At 41.9% G+C, this 26,590-nt stretch overlaps 1 protein-coding gene across 6 annotated transcripts in view; it reads right to left on the bottom strand.

The window, feature by feature from the left end:
- Window positions 1–25,641, bottom strand: part of dab2ipb (DAB2 interacting protein b) — a 113,912-nt gene extending 88,271 nt beyond the window's left edge. For 2 of the 6 annotated variants that reach the window (XM_041959709.1, XM_041959710.1), the window contains exon 1: window positions 4,259–4,852. In XM_041959709.1, the coding sequence (XP_041815643.1) occupies window positions 4,259–4,382 (124 nt within the window). In that variant the 5' untranslated portion in view covers window positions 4,383–4,852. Of the gene's footprint in view, window positions 1–4,258; window positions 4,854–8,019; window positions 8,094–25,084; window positions 25,243–25,526 lie in introns of those variants that run through there. The other 4 variants (XM_041959712.1, XM_041959713.1, XM_041959714.1 and 1 more) reach the window with 4 other exon arrangements.
- Window positions 25,642–26,590: the final 949 nt, after the last annotated feature.

Below are 26,590 nucleotides of genomic sequence, written 5' to 3'. Positions count from 1 at the left end.
TTAAAGGTTAACAAGTGTTTCAGATTGAGATTTGAGATGGAAGAAAGGGAATAAATGTAATCAATGGTTGCCTTCAAAAGCACAGTAAGAAAAGTGTGTCTCTGTGTGTGTGTGTGTGTGTGCGCGCGCGCGGATGTTTACACATTTGTAACACAGTTGCCAGCTGGTGTTTGTGTGAGGTCTTGCCAGCTTTTAAGTGAAAACACAGGTCAGCAAGAATATAGTGAGATCAATGGAATGAAAAGAAGAAGGACAAGTTATTTCTGCCAGGGAGCAACCAGCGGGTTTGGGTGATACACCAAGAGGCAAGAGCCCCCCCACAAACTTCACACGCTCCTGACAGCAGCTCAGCTAAGTAAAGAATCTGCCCAACATGATCCAAGAAATAAGAGACAGAAACTTTACTTTGATAAAACCATCCACTTTTCCAGAGGCCTAATATTTCCACCAAAATTCATCTCTCTGAGGAGATGAAAAGTTTACTGGAGCGAAGATAACTTTCTATGGAAGCTCCTTCATAATTACAGCTCTTATGTGTTATACAAAAGCTCTGCAAATGTCGATTAAAAAAAGAGACAGACGATGAAATCTGTGATGAAAAATTCCATTCAAGGGACACTTCGGAACAAAGAGTTCGCTTGCAACTAGAGTTTCAAAACACAGCAGCATAACAAGTCAGACCAGACAATACCGCGCTCTCTTTCTCTGGCCGTCTCTCTTCGAGATAAGCAGTAATTTTGTGTGTAAATGTCACCAACCTCAGTGAAAGAAGGGGAAACAGATCCCCAGCGATGTGAGCGTGAACCCAACTGATAGAAGATTTTTCCACTCGCTGATGGTGACGCACTGACATGCACACGCGCACATGCTGAGAAAACAAAAACACATGAGCTCATGCCGCTGCCACCTGGATCCGTCCCAGCGACAGTCGAGAGGGGCCGCGGTAACTTCCCCGAGATAAACTCGCTGTTTATTGCTGCGATGTGAACAAAAATACAGCTTTTGCACTCTGTTGCTGAGCTTCTCGAATGAGACACATTTCAGCAAAATCACATCATCTCGCTCGAGGCGCAAAGAAGTGTTTACTGAGAAAAGTTTATTTTTCTCCTCACAAACTTTATCTCAGCAAATTAGAGTAAAAACACACTGTTGAAGGGGGGAAAATGTTGAGAAAATCTTCTAACACTGTTTCTATAATTCTATACTGCAATACTAATGTACAGTATATAATGATACAGTACATTTCTGGATATAGAGGATGCCAGATGTCAACATCTGTTTTTTGGCTGATCCAGTGAATTAAACAGCTGACAAATCAAAGTACTATATTGTTGCAAAACCCTGTAAAACAACTATATCCATAAAGCTGCCTGATTTGCAACATTCAGTGCAATTAAATGCAAATCAGCAGCTAGGTTACTGTCTGTCGGATCTCATCAGTGTCGCACAAGCAAGAAATGTGGTTTCCACAATCAGGAAAGGCGATTAGAGAATCCTAAAATGAAGTTTCTTAGCCATGATTATGTGTAAACATCACATTTTTATATTAGCGCATTTGTACACAAAGGCTGCCGTTTGAGGGAAGCAAAAACATGCTGTAAAACTACGCTAACTCACAGAATTATCACCTTAGGAAGCTGGCAAACGTGTTTGCAATCGTGTTGCCTATTTGCACATCCAGCAGATCCGGAGCAGCATTAGCATTTTTCATAGTCCTGTTACTGCCTCCAGTGTGAGTCTCTACTTTTATCTCAGTATTGGTCTCTAAATATTAGGTAGCACACAGTGGGTGAAGACAGCGATTGCTCCTGGAGACGAGACTGATTCGAGCAGAGAGAATGAACCGAAACAATAAAGATGCGGACTGTAAAACCAAAACCATGGCTTCAAAGATGCTGAGGGGGGCTGCATAACGGAGTGATAATTCTCTGTGGGTTCACACATATGAGCCAATCCATTCACATACAAGCAGTCATGTGCTCATATAAATATATAACCAAATATGACACAGCTGCTCCAACATTCTAGGCAGCTTCAACAGTCACTTTGCCTACAGACTCATCATGAGAGTCATACGATTAGCTCAAATGACCATTTAATGAATTCTGCCAATGGATCCACATTGTATCTATGGATTGCGCTGATATACAACAATGATTTCATTACTGCGACCTCAAAAATCAGAGCCACCAGTGACCTTCTGCTTCATCTGGGAACAACCTCAACTTCCACCCTGTCTGTGTGTCACCGCGTTAATGTGTAGTGTGCAAAGGTTTTTTTTGTGAGGGGAACTTGCACTTAGCCATAAAGATCAAGGCAGAGTGTGTTTGCACGCATGTCTTAGTACATAAGCTGAAATGTGTGTGTGTGTGTGTGTGTTCTTTTGATAACTGAATGATACAGAGGGGAGACTTCAAAGCACCGCTTTCATCAGCTGGAGAAGCAAAGTGAAGACATACAAACTGGGCACCCACACACTCTGTCTCTCTCTCTCATGACCGCGTCTGGCTTTACCTGTCTCTTACTATAGTGGACTAACTACGCTCACTCATCACGCCAGTTGTTTTTGAAAGAATACAAGTAAGGGTCAGTTTCAGCAAAAGTGAGAGAAAGTGAGCCTGAAGTCTTCCTGGCTGCGCTTTTGTCTCCAGAAAGTTTGCATCATACTCCAACAGAGCAACAGATACGCAACAGTTTTCAACTTAATATCTTGGTTGGCAAGTTACAATAGTTCGCTTGGAATAAAATCAATAGGCTGAAGATTTCAGAAATACTTCTTTTCTCTAAGCCTTGGGGGCAGACTTATCACTATAACCTTGCAGTTCAAACACTGCCTCCAGCAGTAAGTGCATGAGTACTGAGAGGCAGAAGAGCAGCAAAGTGAAGACACAGCGCTCGAAGACACGGACTAACAGAAAGAGCAGTGCGAAAAACTAATTTAAGGTGCTTTCACACCTAACCTGTTTGGTTCAGTTAAAATGAATTCAGGTCTGTTTGTCTGGTTAGCATGGTTCAATTGGGCCGGTGTGAAAGCTGTCAGGCGAACCTTCACGTGGGCCGAACAACTGAACCGCTTGAAAAGGTGGGTCTCTGTCCGCCGTCGAAGGGGCTCTGGCGGGTTTGTTTTTGGTGCAGAAACAAACAAACCAACCACAGGATTTTGTGATTTTAGCACGATTTCAAACGCTAAACTACTGCTAAATCCATATGCTGGTCAAAAAAATCTGTTCAGGAAGTGATCTTATAGTTGATCTGTTTAAGCCATGCATATATTTATGCAAATCATTTAGTAACCATAGCAACACCTATGCCGTCAACGCAGGTATGTTCCCTGATTATTAAGTCAAACGCTGTTAAAACTGCAGTGGTTGTATCGTACTCCATGTACTTCATCAGTTCATTAGTTCTATTAAAAGTGTCTGACAGTGAACCCACAGTAATAACCCTGAATCATTACGATACTAAAAGCCTCCTTTTTGTCCTGTCTCTCCGTTAGTCATCATTTATAAAACGCGGTCGATTTGCACTCTAACGATACCAATAATGTTAAAAACAGTTATTTCTTCGTGAGCTCTCCAAAGAGAATAAATACGCACATCAGAAGCAATAAAAAGCTTGCTTGTAAAAAGCCAGTGTGAACAGGAACCTAAACTAATTTTTCCCCCTGGTCAAAAGAACCAAACTACAGGTGTGAAATCACCCTTAAACCATTTCTTCATTGCTTAAAACACATATATTCACAGGTCTGAACAGGACGGAGCTCAGCAAGTTGACACCGAGCTGTGAGCTGTCAAGTGTTTGTGGTGCAATTTGAGGGTAGCATCACCCTGTGAATAGTGACGCCAATCTGTCATCTCACTCTCATAAGCACACAGGCACATGAGCAAAAAGTGTTGGCACAGGTTCTAAAAATAACGCGACTACAAAAGTAGTTCTCATTTGAACAATAAAGCAGAAAGACCTTTGAGAACGGGAACCGCATCTTCCCTTGTTGCTTTTATAGAATGAGGGATGGAAATCCGAGGAGACATATTTAAAAACCCAATCACCACCACAGATATGCACTTGCTAATAAGAATCCGAAACCCTGACCATGTCAACATGATTACTGGTCTGCTAGTGAGCTGCAGGATCTGTCTCTTGTGAGTTTTATCAGCTACAGCTTCAGCATGTTGGAGAAACAAAGTTACAAGACTGGAATCTAAAGCTGCTGCATGGTAAACTTGTTTAGCAGCTGCAGTAGTACAGTATTTATTACCCCTGCTGGCAGACGGCCTGGTGCGGCTGCGGGACCGGCTTCGCTGACGCTGCAGTCGGGATTTGCCCAAGAATCTGTAGTAGTACGAGGGTCTCCCAGAACCCTTCCTGGTGACCCCGGCCATGGTGCTAGTTTCCACTCTGGAGCCCACCAACAACAAGATATCTCAGCACTGCGGCGCTGGAAGCAAGTCCTCTTGGATCTGGTATCAGTGCAGATAAACACCCGGCAAAGTTCTCGTGGAGTGCAACGCTGTTTATCGCAAACTGCACTTAAGAGTCCTCTTGCACATGCTCACATCTACTTAGGTCCTCGTGGATTGTGTCGTGATCAAATCCGCTCCATTGTGGAACCATCAAACGTCCACTTCTGTTCTTATACTTGTGTCCGGCTCCACAAGCTCAGACTTCTGCTCCACCTTTGAACACTCCCCCTCAAAGTTTCCCACAGCGAGATCCCAGAGGCTTGATGTCCGGAATACTGTGTGAGTGTGTATCCTGAATGACAGGAAAGCTGTTCCTGTTCCCAGTGCCAGAGTGCACTAAAGGAATTTTCTGTACAGTCAGAAAGCCAGTCCCTCTGTTTCATAAAGCAGTTAAGGAGTCTCGTGTAACACAGTTGTATACATCCAGAACCCTATCTTCAACTCTTTGTGAGTGTGTGTAACAGAGAGAGAGAGAGAGGGTATGCTTTGTGGTTGAGAACAACAGGAGAAAACTTTGGGCTGCAAGGAAAACATGTCTAGATAAAGGCTTCGGTGGAATGGAGTTAACAAGACAGCTATCAGATTACAGAATGTTTTCCTTCCCTCCATCTACCGAACTAATCTGTTGCAGACTCACAGATAACACGACATCTGGTGCTGTAAAGAAGACTGACTCAGAAAAAATATCACCACCCCCCACTGTGAGTTGCTCCTGATCCAGGCGCAGCCACAGTAATGTTCCTGGTTTTACAACAGAGCCACTTTAATTTGCCTCCCTAGGCAAGAAAGGCATGGCAGGGAGTGACAGCCTATCAGAAGCAGATGTAAATAGGCTCTTAAGAATGTCAAACAGCCAATCAGAGTGTGCGCTCTGCAAGACAGGGTCAGGCAGATGGACCATAGTCCACAATTAGACATAATGACACATATGCACAATTGCAAGGATGCAAACAGTGTGTTCCTTTAATATTCAACCTACATGTCACGAGCATGTGAATTTCTATACAGCTGTAACAGCTGAGTCAGCCAGCCCAGCTCACTTTGTCTATGTAACAAGTGACAAAGCAAAACCACTGAGAGACTTTGTGTCAATTTGTCGCCCAGTTTGTGAAAACCATAGTATGAACCTTGATTCTAGAAATTACTACTGAGCAAATAATCAGAAATTGTGATTAAACATTCTTAGTGATTCCTTCTGATTCCTGGTTTTCCAATCTGACACCAATCCTAATGCAACAAAGCCCTTGTCCCACATGGACCCTTCAGAACCAGAACCTTAATGTCCTACAAGGCAATAACTGGGCCGTGCTTACTGACTCTATACGTTTGAACTGTAACTGAATCAAAACTAACATGAACAACGAAATGACAAAATCACAATTCCATTCGCTTATGAAGGCCATGACATGCTGTTGAAAGCTTTGTAAAACTCCCAGTAAGTGGAGTAGTTTTCCAATTGTTGGAAAAAATAAATGACCAAATTCGTGACTGAATTTCCATCTGTAGCCACATTGTTTTATTAGACAACATGGAAGAAGAAGCGGGAAGTTAGCATCCGATAGCCACAATGGTTGATTGCAGATATAAAAGCAGTACAGACAGATCCTCAAAATGTATCAACAGAGCATAAAATTAAAGGTAGAGATCAAAGAACAGACCACACTGCGACTGAGAAGTGAATTTTGGAAAGTACAGAAATAAACCACTGATGACCACAGAGACAAATATAAATAATAAAAATGCTGATAACGGAAGTGCAAATGTTAACATCTTTGCAACCAACGGTCCCAACATAAATTAATTTCTCTGTGGACGGTAATCAACCTAATCGAATACTTCCTCTCCTGCTCTCTCCCTCTGCAGTTTCTTTCCATCTCTCTACAGCTGCTCAATTGTTCACTGTGATGCCGCTTGTTACTAGTGAGAGCCGTGAGGACCATAACGCTCCACACTGTGTGGAGTTTTTGTCATTAGCTCAGCCCATAAACTCCCAACCACAGAATGCAGCAGCGTGTACATGCGTCTGTATGTCTCTAACATAGGTTCGACTGTTCCCCCGGTCCCGTAGAGAGTATTTAACAGGACCATTAGTAGGCATACATCACTCGAGAGTGAGCCAGAGCCTTGTGCTGTGTAGCAGAGGGAACGTTAAGGCCTTCAGGCTCCACATTACTGCCACAGGGCTCATGAACCACCCTGAAGATGCGGTTAATATCTTCTCTCCTCCTTCTGGACAAACCAGTAATACACAAGCAGCATGTCTAGGTTTTAAGACCAAGCCTGTAATGTCACATAATTACAGACAAATTGGGGTAACAGCTGAACTCATTTGGCTAACAATAACTCCATTTCACGCAGACAAAGGAGACACATGTGAGGCCAGGCTACTGTTTGCTTCATCACAAAGCTGACAGATTTGTCTTGCCTGCATAAGAGTCACTGTGGGAATAGGTACCTACAATGAGTTGTTGTTAGGCAGGCCAGGAGCCTGCAGACAGGCAGACCAGTGAATCAGGGTCATGCAGAGTTTGTGTGCTGCTGCTGGCCTCCTCTGGTTCCACCACAAAGACACTAGTGAGCAGCAAAAGGGTCAAGAAAAGGTCAGGAATAAAGGTGAAATAAACCACTGGCTTTTGTTCTACAGTGGATGCCAGTTGGCAACTTTTGCAGTTTGGAATATGACCCAAACATGCATCATAAAGGATTCCCCAAATTGGTCTGTCATGTTGTCATTAGCTTTATTACAAGAAGCCAAATGCTCTGCAGATTAAAAATATGATGAGAATAGCATGGCTTTAAATGTGAAACGAGTCAGCTATAAAGCTATAAATCAGATTTGGTTCTACAGGATAGTTTTATGTACTGCGGTAACACCGAAGGTGAGAAGAACAATAAAATGCTAAAACTTGTTCTCCTTTTGGCTCTTATCATACAGTATATGTATTAGCAGATACAACTGGGGAAGGGGAAGTCTCTAGATTTTTTTATAGAGAGCAAGTTTCAAGAAAGGATCAAAACCAACTATCAGTTGATGAACTAGCAAGTATTTTTCTGTGGTGGTCACCATAAACAGGAGCACTGTCGTCTATTTTGAGTCAATCCCACAAACACTGGCCTGCCATTTAAACTCACTCAAGTACCAATGTATATTAATCTGCCACTGAAAATAATCCCTAACAAATGCAGCATTTACTTTACTTTTTTGAAGTCATACATGGTGCCGTGCATTTTTACTTGAATGCATGATCTACTTGAATACTTAAATGGTTTATAATAAAGATAATACTGATTTGCGAGATTCTGGATGGCATTACTTCAAAACCAGGCATTTCCACTAGGTATTTAATAGCCCACTTTCCAGTTACTCTGCATACTGAATTGCTTATTGGCAGCAGAGTGGAAACAAAGTCTTAACTATAACTTGAATATAAAATATATCAAGATGAATGCATTTAGTTTATTGTTGTGATCAGGGCTATCTATTCAGTTAGCAGAGGACAGAATCATCAAGGAGACAAACACTGACTGTGGCGCCTGCACGTGCTCTTATACCTACTTCCTCACTCCCTGTTCCTCTGTATGACCAGAACACCCAGGACACAACAACAAAGGCCTAGTGTGAAGGTGCACTGCAGCATACGCCACGAAATGATTCCATGTTACTCAAACGCATAAAAGAATATGTCTGCTGTTGTCCTCCTGAGACCAGAGAGAACCTGGGAGATGGAGGACGTGAATAGAACCACCCGTCAATCACAGGTAAAAGTAAAAATGTCTTACCTGTTGAAGAGACCAATGAAAGGAAGAGTCAAATCCACATGGCAGCAAACGAGAAAGAAAAAGGAAAAATAAGAGTTAGACCGGCAGTATTTATTTCTCAGTATCATGTATCCAAGGTTGATTTGAAAGAAATCAATGATCGCTGTAAGCACAGTGGACCTAAACCAGCACTGTAAATGTAAGTTTTAAGATGGTCGTTTAAGGACAATGACATTTTTTTTTTATCTAAAGGGTGTATGTTAGCACATTTTGATGAAGTTCAGAAGGTTATACAGCAAGAAAACGATGTAATCGCTGATACATCATATATTTCCTTAGCTCATGCTCAGTGTTGTGCTACTTTCTTCCATAAATCTCAGTTAATTACACACATAAGCATACACACATATATACACACACACACCAGAACCGAGAAAGTCACTGAACCTTTTAAGCTTGAAATCACTACAGAGGAATGATGGAGAAGAGTCCATCTGATGGTTCAGAGCAAACAAAAAGACAAATAAAGAAGCATCGATTCTTAACACAACTCACTCTGCTGTCTTCACAGGGATAGTGAGGCCCACACAGAAAGTGGCACACACTGACTATTACAACTGAAATATAGCCGGCCATTAGAGCAAAACACCTTGGAGGGAGTCACAGGGATTAGACTGCTCTGAAATAACAGAGCAGACCAGCATGTGATAAGCAACCATAAAGACTCAAGGATTGAGAGTCTTGGGCAAAACTTCGCCTGGAAATGACAAAACATATTAGTATGGACTACAAGCAGTGGACACGACAAAATTGATCGCTACTGCTGCTTGAATCTCCTTGGGCAGATAATAGTTCACCCTCTAAAAGACAACTTGACTTAATTATATATAATAAAGTCGCCGCTGCTTTGGTGTAAACAGCAGTAAACTCTTACAAACGCCAGACAGAGAAGAGAGAGAGCAGTCTTTTTCTTTCCCTCCGCCTCTCAGCCTGATACTGAACTGCTGGTGCTGTTGAACTGTACTGCATTATGTTATTTTGCCCACCCTCACTGATAGAAAAACACTTGTCAGTGTGTTGCAAAACAATTCAGCAGCCCCTCTAACTGCAGCCTCCAAAATGACCATGCGGTTAAGTCAACACCTCTAACAGTGTCAACAAAAACTGAACATAATGACCTTCATGGCTTAATGCAGGACTGTTGTATTAGACTGCATTAGTTCCAGCTAGGTGTACCTAATAATCTGGCAACTAAGAATATGTGGTGTATGCTTGGAGATATACTGTAGATAGATTATTTTATTATAATCATTATCTCAATTAATCATTCTCAGTCTATGTATGTCAGAAAACAGTTAAAAACAATCATTAAACTTCCCTTAAGTCGATTACGAAGTCACAAAATCGTTTGTTTTGTCCAACAAACTGTCCAAAATCCATTTATATTCAATTTAATATCAAGTAAAGTAAAGAAAAGCAACATATCCTCACAAAGACAAGCTTGAACTGGGGAATGTTTAGCATTTTTGCATGAAAAATGAAAATATTTGAGAACTATTTTTGTCTGTTGGTCGACTAATTGCTTTATCGGCTGTTTCAAATCTAGATATGGACGGCGCAAACTATTAACGTAATTCATCTGAGTCATTATCTCAAAACACAAGAGCAGACTTGGATTATGTGGAACACACATTTGCAGCACATGCGTGTCATCCTGTGGAGAATGAGCCAAATGTCAGATCAATGCTGGATCAATACTGACCCCTTCTGGAGAACATGGCAATGTACAACGGATGGCAACAGCACTCAGTTATGACCAGTCAAAACTGCCCCGAGGTTGCTGGATGCTTTTAACAGATGCAGAAAATACACAGTGGGAATGATCAAAAGGGCCATTAATTACTAAAACATACTGCACCACACTAAAAGTCCATTCTAAAATTAAAACTACAACTGCACGGCACTAGATTTTTTTACTCCAGTTACATTTTGTTGTGGTTGTGGCTGGTTATACAACAACACAGTGAGCAAGACAGATACAGGTAATCACATGGTTTTATAGCGTACATATTGTTGTGGTCCACTTTGATATCTCATGCTGGCAAACTGCCCGCTCCGACATCTGAACATCTTCATGGTGCTGTCCAATCAACTCCTAATCGGAATTAATCCACCAAAATTTGGCGGAGAAAGGACAAACAGATGGACGGAGAAATCATCGACCCCTCTCTAATAACAGATAAAAGAGGAGCGCGTCTGTTCTCCAGCAAATGTTTTCATCACAAAGAAAGTGGAGTGTTTGAGTGGATTAAAGGGATGCCCGTAAGAAGATCAAAGCCCATCTAAAATCTCGGGCGAGCTCAAGTGACATTTAACGAATACAAAGACGCTGCACACAGAAATGCACTTACTTCACAAGTGTTTTTTGGAAAAAATACTAATCTGACTTTTAGATAGAAATACTGCAGTAAGATTAAACCTTTAAACCATGAAAAACAGGGTTTGTTAGGGTGTAGCAGGATTCCTCCCACACCTCTAGTGTTTCTGCTGTCCTGTTTGTTTCTGGGGCCGTCTGTTTTACTCAGGGCATGGCGACTTGGTTTCCTCTTCCTGCCTACTCACCTGAACACCTGCTGCCAATCAACAGTTACACCTGTAGCAGTGTAGCAGTGTATCAACCACGGTCTGTCACTCTGCTCTTCGCCAGGTCGTTCTGTGTGTTATTGTCGTACTACATGCGGCCACTTCTCCTGATTCTTTGCAGTTTCCTTGCGTTGTGTTTTAACCTGACTAAACCTAACGTTACCTATGCTTCAGGTCCATTGTCTCCTCCTTCCTGGTTTCCTGCTTTGCCTTGATCTTTATTTCCAGCATTTTTCCTCTGATCTACAATTCACCATGCAGCATGCCTCGCTGCACCGCTCCAGATTTACACCACTAACAAACTTTATAATAAATCGCCCTTTGCTTGAGGTCTCACATCATCTCCGATGTTCTCTGAGCTCTACTCTTGGGTCCAGAGTTATTACCTTAAACTTTAACAAGATTAGCATTGCTCGTCACATTATAAAATATCCTCATTATAGCACATAATCTATTCTAGTGTGTGACTTTTAAAGTGAATTAAGGAGACCAAGATGCCTTAATTCATTGTGAACTCCTCACTTTTGTCCCTACCTCTGAGAATCTTTCACCATCTGCAATGATTTCAGCACCTTTCATATCTGAGAGGTACACTTGGACATCAATTGTGAAACAATAAAACTACTTCTACGTATACTGTAAAACTGTGCAAACAACATCCAAGCAGAAGTTAAAGAATGACAGTGAAGTGATGGACTGCTGACACGCTGATTTGCAGCAAGCTATTAATGTCATTAAACTCCAATATCTAGAGGATTTGACCAAACTAACTAACACTCCTGCTGCTATAGTGACAGACTGGTGTCATCTATCCATGCTGTCTTTTCATCCTCATCTTATTCATGCCTCCCACTCCCTCTTGGCCCCAGAGTAAAGGCCAAATTGAAGAATGTCCCGTCCCAAGCAGAACTCATTATACAAGAGCAGAGACAGACAGAGAACAGAGGAGTCTGTGTGACAGTGCTGGCCAGAGACAAACAGATAGGCACGATGGAGGAGGAGGACGAGAGGGGGAGAGCTCTTTTTCACGATGATTAAAAGGAATAAAGAGCGCAAATAAGGAGCGAGAGAGGGAGGAGATGAGAGAGGTCTCGCTAATGAAGCAACCACTTGAGACGGGCACAGACAGACCTCTGGCAATGTTGTTTTCAAATTTCATATCAAATGTGTCACAAAGGCACACACTGTCACACGCGTTCATGCACCATGACGCTCAGTCACAAGCAACAACACTAAATATATGAACAGTAAAATGCTTTATATCGCAGCAGGAAAACAAGTGATTAGGGAGAATTACTGGCTACAGTAAGACATGTTTGGTTATTCTAAAACATTAAGTTAATCACTATGAATCTGCTTCTGCCAGCCTACCACGCACTGCATGAAACTGTCACCTGATACTGTACAAGCAACAAGTGGACTTCCAGTGTGTGGCAAGTGTGTAAAAGCATTCTCTTGATTATTAAATGTCCACAATTCTGAATCCAATATCAGATCTGCTTGCTTCAACTACAGATGAGCAGCCAGAAAAAAAAATAAATCAGTCAATAGAACATTAACATACAAGCTGGCGTCCATTTCTGCAGGTGACCCGGCAAATGCATGACCTATCATCCATCTCCCTCTCTCCCTAAACAGAGTTTATTATGATTATTTGCAATCAGAGTTTCACATGGAATGTAAAAAGCATAAAAGTTTCCTAAACACAGAACAAGTTCATTAGATCTTGATATGTTATCATATTGTGCGTCTGCTTCAGGTAAGCTGTGAACAACAATAAAACAAACATATTTGCAATGAAGTCAAAAAGGCACACAGAAAACATGAAGTGCACGAGCATGAGTTTAGGATTAGCTGAAAAAGCTCTACACTTCACAATATGCCACCAACCTGCTGAACACCTCCGAGCTGAGTACGACTTGCTAGCTTATGATCGCTGCAGCATTATTTCATACCGTTCCTATTGGCAGTCCAGCTATGCGTATTTAAGCTTAGCTCATACTCTGTCCTGCGGCCTCTCATCTTATATCCCTCCCCCACTGATGGGCTTCAGATCTTTTAGGCCTCCGCAGACCCCCAAAACACAATAGTGACACTCACACCAAAGGGAGAATCCTATGAGCTGCAAACACCATTTCTGTTTACCGAGTACCGCCTCTTTTATATAGCACTCAACAATACAGACAACGCCTAGCCTACAGTTGTTGGCCAATGCTTGTAGATAGAGTATATGCACATGTAAAAGACATGCAGCTGAATTGTGTAAACTCTCAACATTCGATTCAGTTTCAATGTAATTATCCCTTATTCACAAAGTTATGTCTGTATGGAGTATTGAGATAGTAAAGTGTACGTAGAAAAAGGGATGCAACAATGTTAAGATCACTCTAAGCTAACTAGGACAGCAGCTAACAACTATTTTGATACTTGATGAATCTGTCAGTAATTCTTAATTATTTTTTTGATCGAAAAACTGTGAGAAATGCTTGGCGAGAGTCTAGAGTAACATCCTCAAACGGCTTACTTTTATCAAAACTCCAAAGACATCCCAAAACGATCGCATTTGAAAAGCTGAAACTAAAAAATGTTTGTTTTCTCTTGATTAATGATTTGATTGATGATGCCTGATTATCATAACAGATGGCAATTAATTATCCATTGATCAACTTATCGTTACAGCACTGTTTTTACTGTCTCTCTCTCTCACACACACACACACACACACACACACACACACACACACACACACACACACACACACACACACACACACACACACACACACACTGAGTGACTCGGTACACGCGCATACACAGTGAGGCCATGTGCGTTGCACATCAAAGAGACAATGTCAGGATTACAGTGTGAATAGCCCGCATTCTGTTGTTGACATTTAAGCGAACGCTTACACAGGGAAATCTGTTCCAATCAATTCCCTGCAGATCAAACAAAGAAGCGTCCGGCTTGCAAACACACTGGTGCCCGCAAAACAACACACAGGAAAGAGGATCCTAGGCCACAGCTAGACCCCCTCTGCAGCAGCTGCACACAAACACAGAGTCGTATCAGCACACTGAGCTCGCCTTAAGACAGATAGATTGAGACTTCATTGATCCCACTGGGGGGCATGAGCTTTTGCACGTGTTCATATGTGCACACGCGCGCACGAACACACACATACAGTGTAAGCTCTCCACAGGTTTTCACTGTCCATCTCCTTTTAGTAATCCCGTTCTTATTCAATCTACATGGCAACTCCCCTTTAAATCCCAGGTCAAAAAACGCACTAAGGGAGAGGGATGGAAGAATAAAAGCAGAGTGTTGTTCTGTGTTAGGAGGCTTTTTAGAAACTTTCCAATATGCCAAATCCCCTGAACAGTCTCTTATCACCAGGCTGAGGATGTTTTTTGGCTCCAAAGCAAAACAAAACTGACATCTGTTATTCCGAGCAGTGCCATAATTTGAATTGTCTTTTGAACAAGATGTGCTGAAAACTTGGTGCCACTGTCAGCTGTGCATTTCTGAGTGTCCCAGTTTTGTCAATGTTCTTTTTTTTTTTTTTTTGTCAACTCCTGCTTTGTGGCAGTTTACTGCAAGCAAACTATTAGAGTTTATACAATGTGATGAAATATTGCACCCACAATTAATCCAAATTCTTTCTTGTCAGGCATCTGTAATAGTCTTTGCTCTGACAGGACAGGCTGTAAAGACGCAGAAAAAAAAATTAGAGGCCCGAAAGAGCCAGGAAGCCGGTTTTATAGGTAACGAAACATGTCATTACAGAAGTGGGACTGTAGTGCTTCACTTATCCTCCTCTTAGCTCATTCCTAAGCTTTTTATTGCTGCTCTTTATAACATTCCCTTCTCTTTTTACATGCAAGGAAAAATCACCATTTCTGTTCTCTCTCTTTTTAATTGCTCACTCCCATTCACACATGCACACTACAAACCTCTAGCATAAAGCAAATACAGGACAAAATAAACCACGGCTCGATGATATGGTGACGTGGCACTGGAACGGAGTGGACTACTTAAACACCCACTTATCTCATAATGTCTGATCATGTGTCCTGTTATATTTAGAAATACTTAGTGTTCTTTATGTTGGAATTTATGGAATTCAGTCACAGCCCACATAAGGGTCGCCGCTTCCCATTCAGCCACAGAGACTCCATTGTCATATGAACAATAGGCATAATTTGTTAAATGGCCATGTGAAATTTAGGTGGCCCACCGAGTGAGGATAAGGAGGGCTGACTAGGGGCTTGGCAGCAGTACAGGCTTGGCAATTAATGCTACTGTAAAACTTCTCTATCCATCAACCATTGACCTTTGATTTGCACGCATGTGCTGACTGCTAATTGAGCCCTCACCTGCATGTGAACACTCTTGCATACAAGCACCCTCTTATTGTAGTGTCGAAAATGAGTCAATGTACTGCAAAGATTACTTTGCATGAACGCACGAATGACCACACACACAGCAACAGAAGCTGGATCTTACAGAGAGGGTGCTCTTGAAACGAAGGCAAACATACACAGGCCTTGTGTCACATTGATGATGACTGAAGTAATTAATCTGGGATTTGTGGGAAGGGGAGACCAGTTAGGTTGGGTTTGGATGGAGTGGTTTTCACAGGCTACACTGTTCAGTTTTCACAGGGACTATTTCTTCATTAGAAGTAGTTCCAGTGTTCTGTGGATATGGATTGTCCTGCATAACAATGGCACTGTTTCTGTAAAGATGTTGCTGTTTACTAAAAAAAAGAATTAACCACAGCACCAAACTGAATTCCATTCACCTCCATTGCATACTACTAAGGAGAAGCAAAAACATCTTTATTTACTTTTTGGTGATGTAGATGAAGTGAACATTTAGATGAATTTGAGGAGAAAAGTTCACCACTGTGAAGTTCCCAAGTTAATTAGAAATATTTGAGCTGTACCTGAAAATAAAAACGTACCAACAGCTTTGATGGTGCTGGACTCATCCTGAGCATGGCCACTTTGTTCCCAGTATTTTCACTTCTGTGTGCAACAGCTGACCTGACCTGTCTTGTGTGCAGAAAAGTATTACGATTGATGAGGCTACTTAAGATCACAGTGCAACATCAGATTTAAATGAATGGGAGTTACAAACTAAACTAATGACATTCCATTCAGCCTCTGCTGCATTTTGTCCTTTGTGCTAGTTAGCAAATGTTGGCATGCTAACATGCTAAACTAAGCTAGCAAGCATGGTAAACTTTATACCGGTTTATCAGCATATGTGCATTCAGTCTGAGAATGCTAGCATGCTGATTTTAGCATTTAGCTCTCAGCACTGCTAGCATGACAGTAGACTCAGTAGTTGTTACTATTTAAACAGATGATAATCTCACACAAAATAACCCATGCATGGTAAAGTAAATATTGCTTACAAAATTAACCATGCTTGTTAACTTAGCCATAGTTCCATTTTCAGTTCCATTGAGCTGTAGTTTTCAGGCTCACACGATTCCATTGTTGTTTGTGTTTAACATTATGTTAAGCTACAGTTAACATATTATCATTTCTGGTTAAAGTAAAACACAGACAGGTTTTGTTAAACTTAGTTGTGGTTTATTGGTTCAATTCGGTGTACCTTAACTGTTTTCTATTATCATATCTTACCATCTCTCACCATGTAAACCACGTGTTCCAGGGATCAAAGGAGGGGGGGGGGGCTAAACACTTCCTGTATTTATGCACTGGGTGACATCATCAGTGATGTCACTGGGATAGACCAAGTCCAGGGGATGGGTGGATATATTATGAGTTATTTATCGTGATTTTGTGTGATTGAAATTGTACGGTATATGGTAAACTATGTGAAGCGGTTTTACTTGGAGGTCAGTGAGAATGAGTAACTTTATCACATTCCTGTTGTCAGGAGAGGTGCTATAGTCACCTGCATCACGTGTGGTATAGACTAGATTGGCTCCTGCTGATGGAACATTTCAGCAGTTGCTTTTTGGTTATTATGTTGTTGAGTTGCGTTACTATGAGTTGAGTTTTATTCAGTTAAATCAAGTTAGTTTGTTTCTCTTTTTTTGTACATATTTTTTAGTTACACATGTATCAAGGTGTCTTTTGTAAGGTGGCTTTTTTGTAAACAAACTTTTCGAGCCTGCCTCCTAGCCGCTCTGGTCTAGCTTCTTCATGTGATTGTCCAACAAATATTAAATGCATCCCGACACGTCTTGCAGCTGCTTCACAATAAAAGACTTCCACGAATATTTACTTGCTTAGATTAACTCATATCTTACAGCACTTCTGCTGTTTTGGTCCCATCTGTCATAATGTATAGAGAAAATCTAAATCAATGTAAGCACTAAATTTAAGAACCAATAAAAACACCAAAAAGCAAGAGAATGGATTATATTCCCTGAACTGCAGGAAGGATTTTACTGTGAAGGGGAAGCAGGAAGTGTTGACTTACTTATCCCTCTGGGCTACCAAGACTTAATTAATTCCTTGAACCATAAAAGCTGGTCTTACTCTATTTTAGGTGCTTGTTTTCCTCAGTCTGAAAGGCAAATTTCTAAGAGGAACAAGTAAACTGGAAAGACAACAAGATGCTTATTTCAGTTTTGGAAAACTTTACAGCTTTAACAACAGATCAAGGTGAGCTACACCTGTCGTGTGGAGACAGAGTTGGAAACAAGCCTTCTGATATCAGTTGCTCTCAGCATGGAACGCCCCAGGTTACTCAGCCAATGGAAATCGACTAACAAGTCTACGCGCATATAGGCACTCAAACATGAAGCAAGGATAAACATCAAAACATGCACTTAAAGTGAGTTGTATCTGCTACTGAGGGTGGCCTGTCAGTGCAGTCATCCCTGTGGTCAGCAACACTTTATCTAGCGTGGGAATCCACATCCGCGCTATAAACAGCAATCTCACTGTCTCTCTCTGCAACACGCATGCACAGACACATTGTGGGTGTGTTTGTGTGCATGTCTGTGTCCTTCCGCAGATGAAATGCTGGTTGGTAGAGGGAGGAAACAGAAGCAGATTTGGACTCCTGTGTTTTAACTTCATGCACTTCACTCAGGAGCTGTACCTTTTTCTCAAAGTGGTACAGCCACAATGACAAAAGGTACAACTTCTGTGTGTGTGTGTGTGTGTGTGTGTGTGTGTGTGTGTGTGTATGCAGTGTTACTGTACGTGTGTGGCTATTCAGAGAGATCGAGGGCAGGACACAGGAGGAGCACAACTATCTGGGACAGTGCAGTCTCCACCAGTTGGTTCCACAAAGACAGTGACGGCAACTCAACCGTGGCTCAATGTTACACTTAAAATCAGGTTTATGATAGCCTCAGCTAATGTCCTTTCACACTATGTTTTATTCATGCATACCTGCCCACAAACATGCACTGCTTTGTGATCAGTGATCAGTCATAAAAATAGCTTTTGTTAAGTGAGTGTGTGACCGGTCGAAGTGGGGAGTTATCTGACAGGAAGTGAGGTAAGTTGGCGGGAAGGAGGAACCTTTGGGAGTGGAGTTCATTTCCTCCTCTTTCCTGTTTTGTCTCAGCATGTTGGGCCACCTTCTTACATCATGAACATTATTTCTTTCACTCCCACAGTGTGTGTGTGTGTGTGTGTGTGAGAGAGAGAGAGAGAGAGAGAGAGAGAACTTGAATATTATCCAGTTCTCCACGATAATCCATCATGGAAGGTGTGTTCAAAAAGTGTCATGAATGTGCAGTAATATACACAATCCTGTTGCTATCAGGACACCTTCTCTCATGTGTAAATAGAGGAATATCTTGGTTGTCGTGGACTACAAGTAAAATAATTTAGGAGCTTCATAAAATTATCTGTCCGTTATGTGTTCAGTCTGCCTATCAATCAGTCTCTCAGGAAGCAGCACATGTCTTTTTGTTGACTTGAGTACCAGCTCTGTGGAATATCTACTGATCCCCTTGCTGGTTACCATAGAAACAATGAAAGCCATGTGATGCGTTGCCTATGAGAAAAGGATTAAATGTAGTTAAAATGCAATGACAAAACCAGACTTAAATGTCATTTTTCTCTTTGTGTGCATGTAAGTTTATGTGATAAGAAAGGTCAGGATGTAAGGAGGGATTTTTTTTTTTCAGTCAGTTCCCATCTCCCCAACTTTATATAAAAGTCTGTATATAAAATATATATTGTAGTGCAACACTTTTTTGTTTCCTTTAACAATTCATTGCTTTGTTGCTCTGTGAAAATGCTGCAGGCCTCAGATCCGTTCAGATGGACCCACACTGCCCCACCAGCCTCGGATGAATATTCATGAGTTAGCTGTTTTGTGGCGTCTCTGAAAGCTCAGTGACATGAGACAAGTTAGCAAGACTTTAATCTCAAGTTCAAGGAGCTTTTCATCTGTGATGCCTCATAAATTACAAAACAGTCAAAGGTGCAGTTAGGCAGCAATAGAACTAAAGCTGTAGTCGAACAACTTTGTCAAGCCAGGCGCACATGCATCGTCCACACTGGGAGCTTCAGCGGTCGACCTGCGTATTCTCAGAGCGTGCAGCAAAGGGAGGAGTGCAGGGTGCTCCTCTCTGCACTCCAGTTTCCTTTCATTTTCACAGTCATAGTCTTTTGTCTCCACAGATTGTATTGGTTACCAGTCTGTCTGGGCTGCGATGAAAGCCTGTTTATCTGTACATCAATGTCAAGACTGATTTGAAAGATATGAAAGAGCAAGACATCATTCATCATTTGACTCGCCGTGGGACATTTTCTTACAGAATACCGCAAATTTAAAACTGAAGAATTACACCTTGGGTCGTTTTTTTGGGCGGCGACTGTAGAAATGTGTCCATGTACTGCAGGCGTTATCCCTGAGTGTCTTTGGTATACATTTAGGGGCTACGTAGCAAATCAGGGCTGGATTCTCACGTGATCTCGTGATGTCGCAATTATCCCATGATCTCGCGAAACCAGCTGCCTCACAAGGCAACGTGATTCAGGCAGCAGGACTGTTTATCACATCCTCACATGACGTGAGAGCGACAGTCGGTGGCACCTCCAGTTTGCCAACGGCCGAAAAGAGGAGACTGACAAGAAAACATGGAGGAGAGTGAAACTGTAAATGCAGAGCAGGAGGCATCCCAACCTACCCAACATGACAGTTAGTTGCTGCTAAAAGGGGTCTTGTGGACATGGTTTGGATTCTGACAATCCGATGCAGTATGGTAATTTAAAGCACTTCTTTATTAAATTTACAGACCAATTACTGTGTTGTGATGTATGCTATTACCATAATTTAAAATTACTATTAATTCAGGATGGTGACGACCCAAAAACTGTAACAACCAGACAGTTTACAGACTGAATTCCTGTCTCAACTTTGACAAACTTTACGTAGCTGTTAGCACACAATGTTTTCCTGTAAAGTGAGAGGTTTCAAGTCGCTTTTCTGTTGTACTTTCCAATAAAGTTGATTTATATAACCTGGCTAAACCGGTGGCTTGTTTATAACTGTCTGGCTCGTGTTTCTTGCCCTGTCAGACTTTGTTGCAACAACTCGGTGCGTACAAATTTACCATAACTGATAGAAATAATCCACAAAACCAAATGCGAGTTGTAATAAACCAGAATTATACTTAAAACAGTTGTAGAGTTTCTTATTGATCATCACTACAGTATATATGCATGCATGTTACTACAGCATGACATGACTCCAAGTACTTTATGTATACATGTTTGCTTTCATGTGTCTGGATGTGTGTGCACACTACTACAGTGTTGTTCTGCACCATGCTGTGAGTCATTCATAACAGGTTTTAAAAACACACACTTGCTGATCCTGTGTCACTCTCTAATACTTTGAGGTGAAAAAAAAAACAGGAAGAGGTGTGAAGGCGAACACAGTAACACACACGTACTAACACCTGAAGTAAATCTTAACCCTAAAAACTTACTCCAAAGTATGCAACAGCTGAACTGTTGCTAAACCGTTAAAGGCTGCTGGAGACCTGCGGGCAAGAGACCTGAAGTATTTGCTCTGTTATCTCTTGCCTCGTTGAAAACTCCACGGGTGGTCCAGCTCTTTGTGCATCAACACAACAAGGCTTTGTCAGACAACATAAATAAGCACTAACATCACATATGCAATGCACACAATCTCACAGAATCTCGCTCTTTGTGAGACATCAAGTCAAAGTAACTTGATCATTTGTTGATGGTGAGCAAAAGGAATTCATGATACATCCGGCATTAATTCATTCAGTCTTGAGTCATGTATTAAGTGTTACTTAAGTATATGATTTTTACCCCGATTATTAAGTGTTACCAGAGACAGTAGTGATGAAGTCATCCAGAGACAAAATGCCAGAGCTGCTGAATAGACAGTGAATAATGGAACAATTCCTGAGACATTAATGAAGGCTGACATGCTAATTGTGCTGGGTTACGAGAGCATTTTCCTGTTTCACAGCTTGAAGTGCTACATTTAAATAAAAATAATCTGGATGAAGCACGTCAAGCAAAGATTCTTTGATACGCAACCGGATCATTAAATGTCAATGACAAACTCCAAATAGTCCCAGCTGCAGGCAGACAGCAGTATCTGTTTGCAGAGGCTGATTTTTACTGACTTTCCTCGCAAGGCTCCAATACCACCATAAATGCAGCGAGAATGTAGAAGCATCTACAGTAACTACATCTGCATGCATTGTGGTGGCATACATGCTGACACCGCAATGTGCCTCGTCAAATTCTAAGCCTACATGAATACAACCAGGCACACAGTGAGGCCATACATCCGTTTATCTGGCAGCTTCAGTAGAGGGTGCGCGCATGTCAAAAAGCTCAGTCAGGGTTAAAGCTGTTGTTGAGGGCCTCATCTGCTGAGAGGGGCCACAGAATTCAATTATCAACAACTACATATGGACTCCAGCTGGATTAATAATGAGAGTCAATATATCAACATGTTATTATGTCATCATCTTATTATAAGAAGTGTGGCACAGCCTTGAAGCCTCCACTCCACGCACACGCTAATAGACAAATGCACGCTCAGTTTGCAGAGAGCTAATACGGGCAATGCAATGTAGAGTGTTTACAACAGAAAGGTCAAGAGATACACTTGTGAGAGGATTCATTTTAGCGTGATGACGGAACCAGGGCCTGCATCCAAAATTAATACATTGTTTTCCTCTTGGGAGTGCAAGCATGCAAAGCAGATCTCACACAAATCAGGGCATTTGAACATATTTTCAATCACGGGCAAACAAATGAATAAAGTGATGTATGAAGATGATTACAACCCCCACTCCTGTGCATAAATTGTAAATAATTTATTCAAATGTGTCATTAGATGCAATAAAGACATACTGTTAGTCGTAATTAAATTTTCCTGCCTGTAACTAGTTCCATGTTAGTTGTGCATCTCTATGTGTGAGTGCGTGTTCCCTCAGTAATGAGCAGTGGGAGTGGTTTGTTGGTTAAGGACAGTTTTGGGGGAGCAAAACAAAAAAATTAAGATCCACAAAAAGCCTTGGTTTTTCTGGCCGCACATTCAGATGTTAGGTACTTCGCTGATACAACAAAGACATAATAAATAATTCTCCACGGTCGCCATTAGTGGTCGACAGGACAGAAAACAACGAAACGGCTAACTGATTTCGATTTTCATGAGGAATAAGTGCCAGTGCAGGCACAAAGCCTACAGCTGCAGCCACATGCCCAAACATGCAATCTAAAAGACATCGAGACACAAACGCATCATTTATCTCACACATGATCACACACGGAGCGTGTGATCAGATGCACAGAATATAACCTGCAAAGCACATGTACATAATTATAGGGTTTGCCAACAAATACTCCCCAAACCAAAAATCCACACACACAGTAAAACCACCCCTGTGCATTGCTGTCAAACATGTATCAAAATCCCGTCTGTTGTCTGTGATTTATGTCTCTAACTAATTACATAGCTGCTCTTCAGAGAGCTGGGTGGGTGGGTTGGGAGGGAGGGGGGGAGGAAAGCTGGAAAGGGAGTGGGGGAAATGAGGGCAGGTCCTGTGCTACTAAAAGTCTGCAGGCCACAGGAAGGTGTTCGTAAGGAGGAGGCTCTATGGACAGTATGTGAGATAAAAAACTTATATATGAAGAACTATGTCGCCCCACACATAAATAGTATGTTACAGAATGAAATATCGATACTGAGTGGAAATCCGAAGAGTCCCAAGTGCTTTTCTCTCTACCACTTTTGCAATGTGGTGTAACACACTTTGCTATATATACTGCAGAACAAGAGTTTTAAGTCTATCTGGATTTAGTAAAGGGTAAACTTATGATCAAATCACAGTCTCTATCATCATTTTGCTCAGCTTGCATGCCATCTCTGATTTCACAATCTTTTAAAAAATATCTAAGCAAGTACGTTCAAGACAAGAGATGTTTATCTTGAACTGTTTCTCAACGGTATTGTTCTGTTTTTCTCTCTCTTTTTTTGATGGGACAGTTTCACAATAGCTCTGTTGGGTGTTCACCAAAAAGGTCACTGTTCAATAACTGCATCACAGCCTGCATTCAGCACTACAGGTGTGGAGGAAGTGACTACTTTAAACACACCGAAAACTCAGCAGCAGTCAGACGAGTGAAATTTTACCATGTTAAATAAGAAATGCAAAAAAAAAAAAAAGTTCTGTCTATCAAAGCCCTTGTTGCCACATTTATGTAACAGCATGGAGCAAGCATACATCACTGGAATACACGCCAGAGATAAGCAGGGGGAGAGAGGCAGAGATAGCAGAGATAAGTGAGTAATACTGGGATGCTATTATCTCTTTAGCCGGTGTGGCAGCAGTTTATCACAGCAGTCAATCACCAAGTAATCACTATCTGTAAAGAACTCCTTCCACTCTCACTGCCTAAGAACACTCGGTCAGCTTCCATAGCCCGGGCCACCAGAGATAAAGATGTTACAAAGACTGAGTGCGCACACTCAATGACAGATTACATAAGGCTGTATTTTACTTATCGCCCGTTGCTCAAACAAAAATTACCACCCATCACCATGACAGCTCGTGTGATGGAGGGCAATTAGCTGATTAGTTGATCGACAGTAAACTGCTCAACTATTCGGGTACGAAATCAGTCACTTATCAAGCAAAGTTCAAAACATGCACTGGTTTCACCTTCTCAGACAAGAAGATTTGCTGCTTTTCCCTGTTTCTGATGATCATAAACTGAACATTTTTTTAATTCTGAACTATAGACATGGCCTTTGGTTTTGAGAAGCTCAGATGGCGTTTTTCATTATTTCCAGATATTTTACAGACTAAAAGATTCATCGACTAATCAAAACAACAGATTAATTAAAGGATAAAAACATTACTTGCTTTATACTTATTACATCCATGCCAATAAATCACCAACCAAGTAATCCAGCTGTACAACAGCTGTAATCTGCAATTACAGCAGAGAGTATCAGTGCAGATGACTGATGACCTCCACCTCTATGTCTTTTCTTATGATCCACACTGCTCTGGCTAACTCATCTTCCCCTCCAGTGACTCTGCCACCTTAGGAATGCCAGTCCAGACGGTTCATAATTCCCGCTCAGTGTTCCCAGTAATCCCCGTTCTCCGGCTGTTCTGAGCCTACTTCCTTCCCCACAGCTGCTGGTCAGCCCAGCTTGCTCTAATAATAGGACAACAATGCCCGCCCCACGCCCGGACACACTGCGCTACTACTGAAAAAAAAAAAAAACTCAACATCTAAAAAACTATGTGCATTGAATCTGAATTATTTAAAACAGTTTCCCACACAGGGTCACTATAACTAGCCAAAAGGTCACAAACGCATGAATAATATAAATATTTAGTATCACCACAAGTACTGATGCCCAAACTCTTACAGAGCAACTTTCTAAATTGTTGATGCTTAGTACTTCTGTGTTGGTAACAGACTGCAGCATGTAAACACATGTTGGTGGAGGAATGATGATGAGGCTGCACACTCCAGTGAGTTACTGCACTATCTGTGGTAGAGGAGTCAGAGAAGACACTGTAATCACGCAGGAGCTGATAAATGAAGGCTACACGCTCCTAAAGTAGTTAAACACTGCCTTGTGCCTTTGCCACAGTGTTTTGGAATGGGATGACTCCTCCGACACACACACAAATTGAAAAGGTTATGAATAAATGTCACATTTATGGTGCGTGGTCCTGTCAGCAAAGCAGCCCCTACCTGGACGCACAATTAGGCATTAATCAGGCCGAGAGCCGGACGGAGTTTTCTTGTCTCATCTTCTGCTGTTCCACTTGCAGAGGCAGAGCTCTGAATCACATGTTACAGCTCTTTGTGTCTTTGAGCCTGACATTTCTTCAGCCAACCCGTTTTTCCCTCCTTAGTCGTTTCTCCCAGAAAAAATAGTTTGCTTCTCTGCTTCTCTTTGCTTCTTTCTCTGACAGATCAGCATGATAATGTTGCCTCCCTGGCACGTGAAAAGCTTACCTCCACACCTCCTCCCTCCCAACCCCCCTCCGCCATTCCACCAAGAGAGCAATCCCACAGAAAAGCTCACAAAATCTGTAACTCAGAGCCCCCCCCCCTCTTTTCCTCTCACAGAATTAGTGGCCGGTGAAAGGACATAAAAAGGGGAAAAAAAGAGAGGAATGCTAGCGCTCACCTCAGACAAGGTCCCACTGCCGCAGGGAAAGCAGAAGGAAAATCATCCTCAATCCACACAGAAAACCAAGAGCAACAAGTAGTAACTCCAGAGATTTCTCCTCCCCTCTCTCGCACTCCTGCTTCCTCGCTCTGTTTCTCCTCCTGCGCTCATTCAGGCTGCGGTAGCTGCAGTGGACTGAGCAAGTATGCGTGTGGTGTGTGTGTGAGGGTGTGAGTGTGTATGGTCCTGTGGACTCCTGCAGGGATATTGACTCTTAGCCGGGGTTCAGGTCCTCCCCCTTCTCAGGCTCACATAGAGAGAAAAAAAAACTCACCCACACACACAAACAGAGGGCAGGAGAGTACTCCCTTTGTCTTTTGTTGCTTTCTCTCACTTTCTTGCTCTGTGTCTTCAAATGTCTGTAACTCCCGACTCTACAGCCCCCTTCATGTGAGACTGAGAGAGAGAGACTGTCTATGAGTGTGTGTGTGTGTGTGTGTGTGTGTGTGTGTGCACGCTCAGGGAAAGCCGTCGTGCCTCAGCGCCCGGGGCGGGAGGAGGAGACGGAGGTGGGGTTTAGCCCTCAGAGAGCTGAATTCCTACCTCTCGTCCAACCAATCGGACGCCTTGTTGCGGCCGACCAAAACCGCGGGGCCAGGCCGGGCCTCACTACCACACTCCAGCTTTAAAGCATTAGCTGAAGTTTGCTGCATTCTTAGGCTACATTCTACTGCGGTGTTGTAGATGATCATTGCTGTTCTCATCTGGTGAAACTACCTGTCTTTGCACACAATGCCATTGCTAATATTTCATATTTAATATTCAATAAAATGGCAAGCCAGGATAATTAGATATATTTGGTTTATTTCTGGCACTAAAGGTAATTCAAGGTGTTGCAAGGTCCATAACACATTCATAAAATAGATTTAAAATAGAAATGATTCTGCATGGCTGTAAATGAAAGTAGCTGATTTACAGTGTGTCTATAAATAGTAAGACTTTCAAAAGAAGAAATAAGTCTCACTTGTTTTTTCCTTTCTCTAAGAGATAAACGAGTTGATTTGCTGAATCAATCCAGGCAA

This window comes from Chelmon rostratus, chromosome 19 (assembly GCF_017976325.1).
Source record: "Chelmon rostratus isolate fCheRos1 chromosome 19, fCheRos1.pri, whole genome shotgun sequence".
Classification (NCBI taxonomy): domain Eukaryota; kingdom Metazoa; phylum Chordata; class Actinopteri; order Chaetodontiformes; family Chaetodontidae; genus Chelmon; species Chelmon rostratus.
The sequence above is the reverse complement of the archived record's forward strand: the minus strand, read 5'-3'. Positions and strand labels throughout refer to the sequence as shown.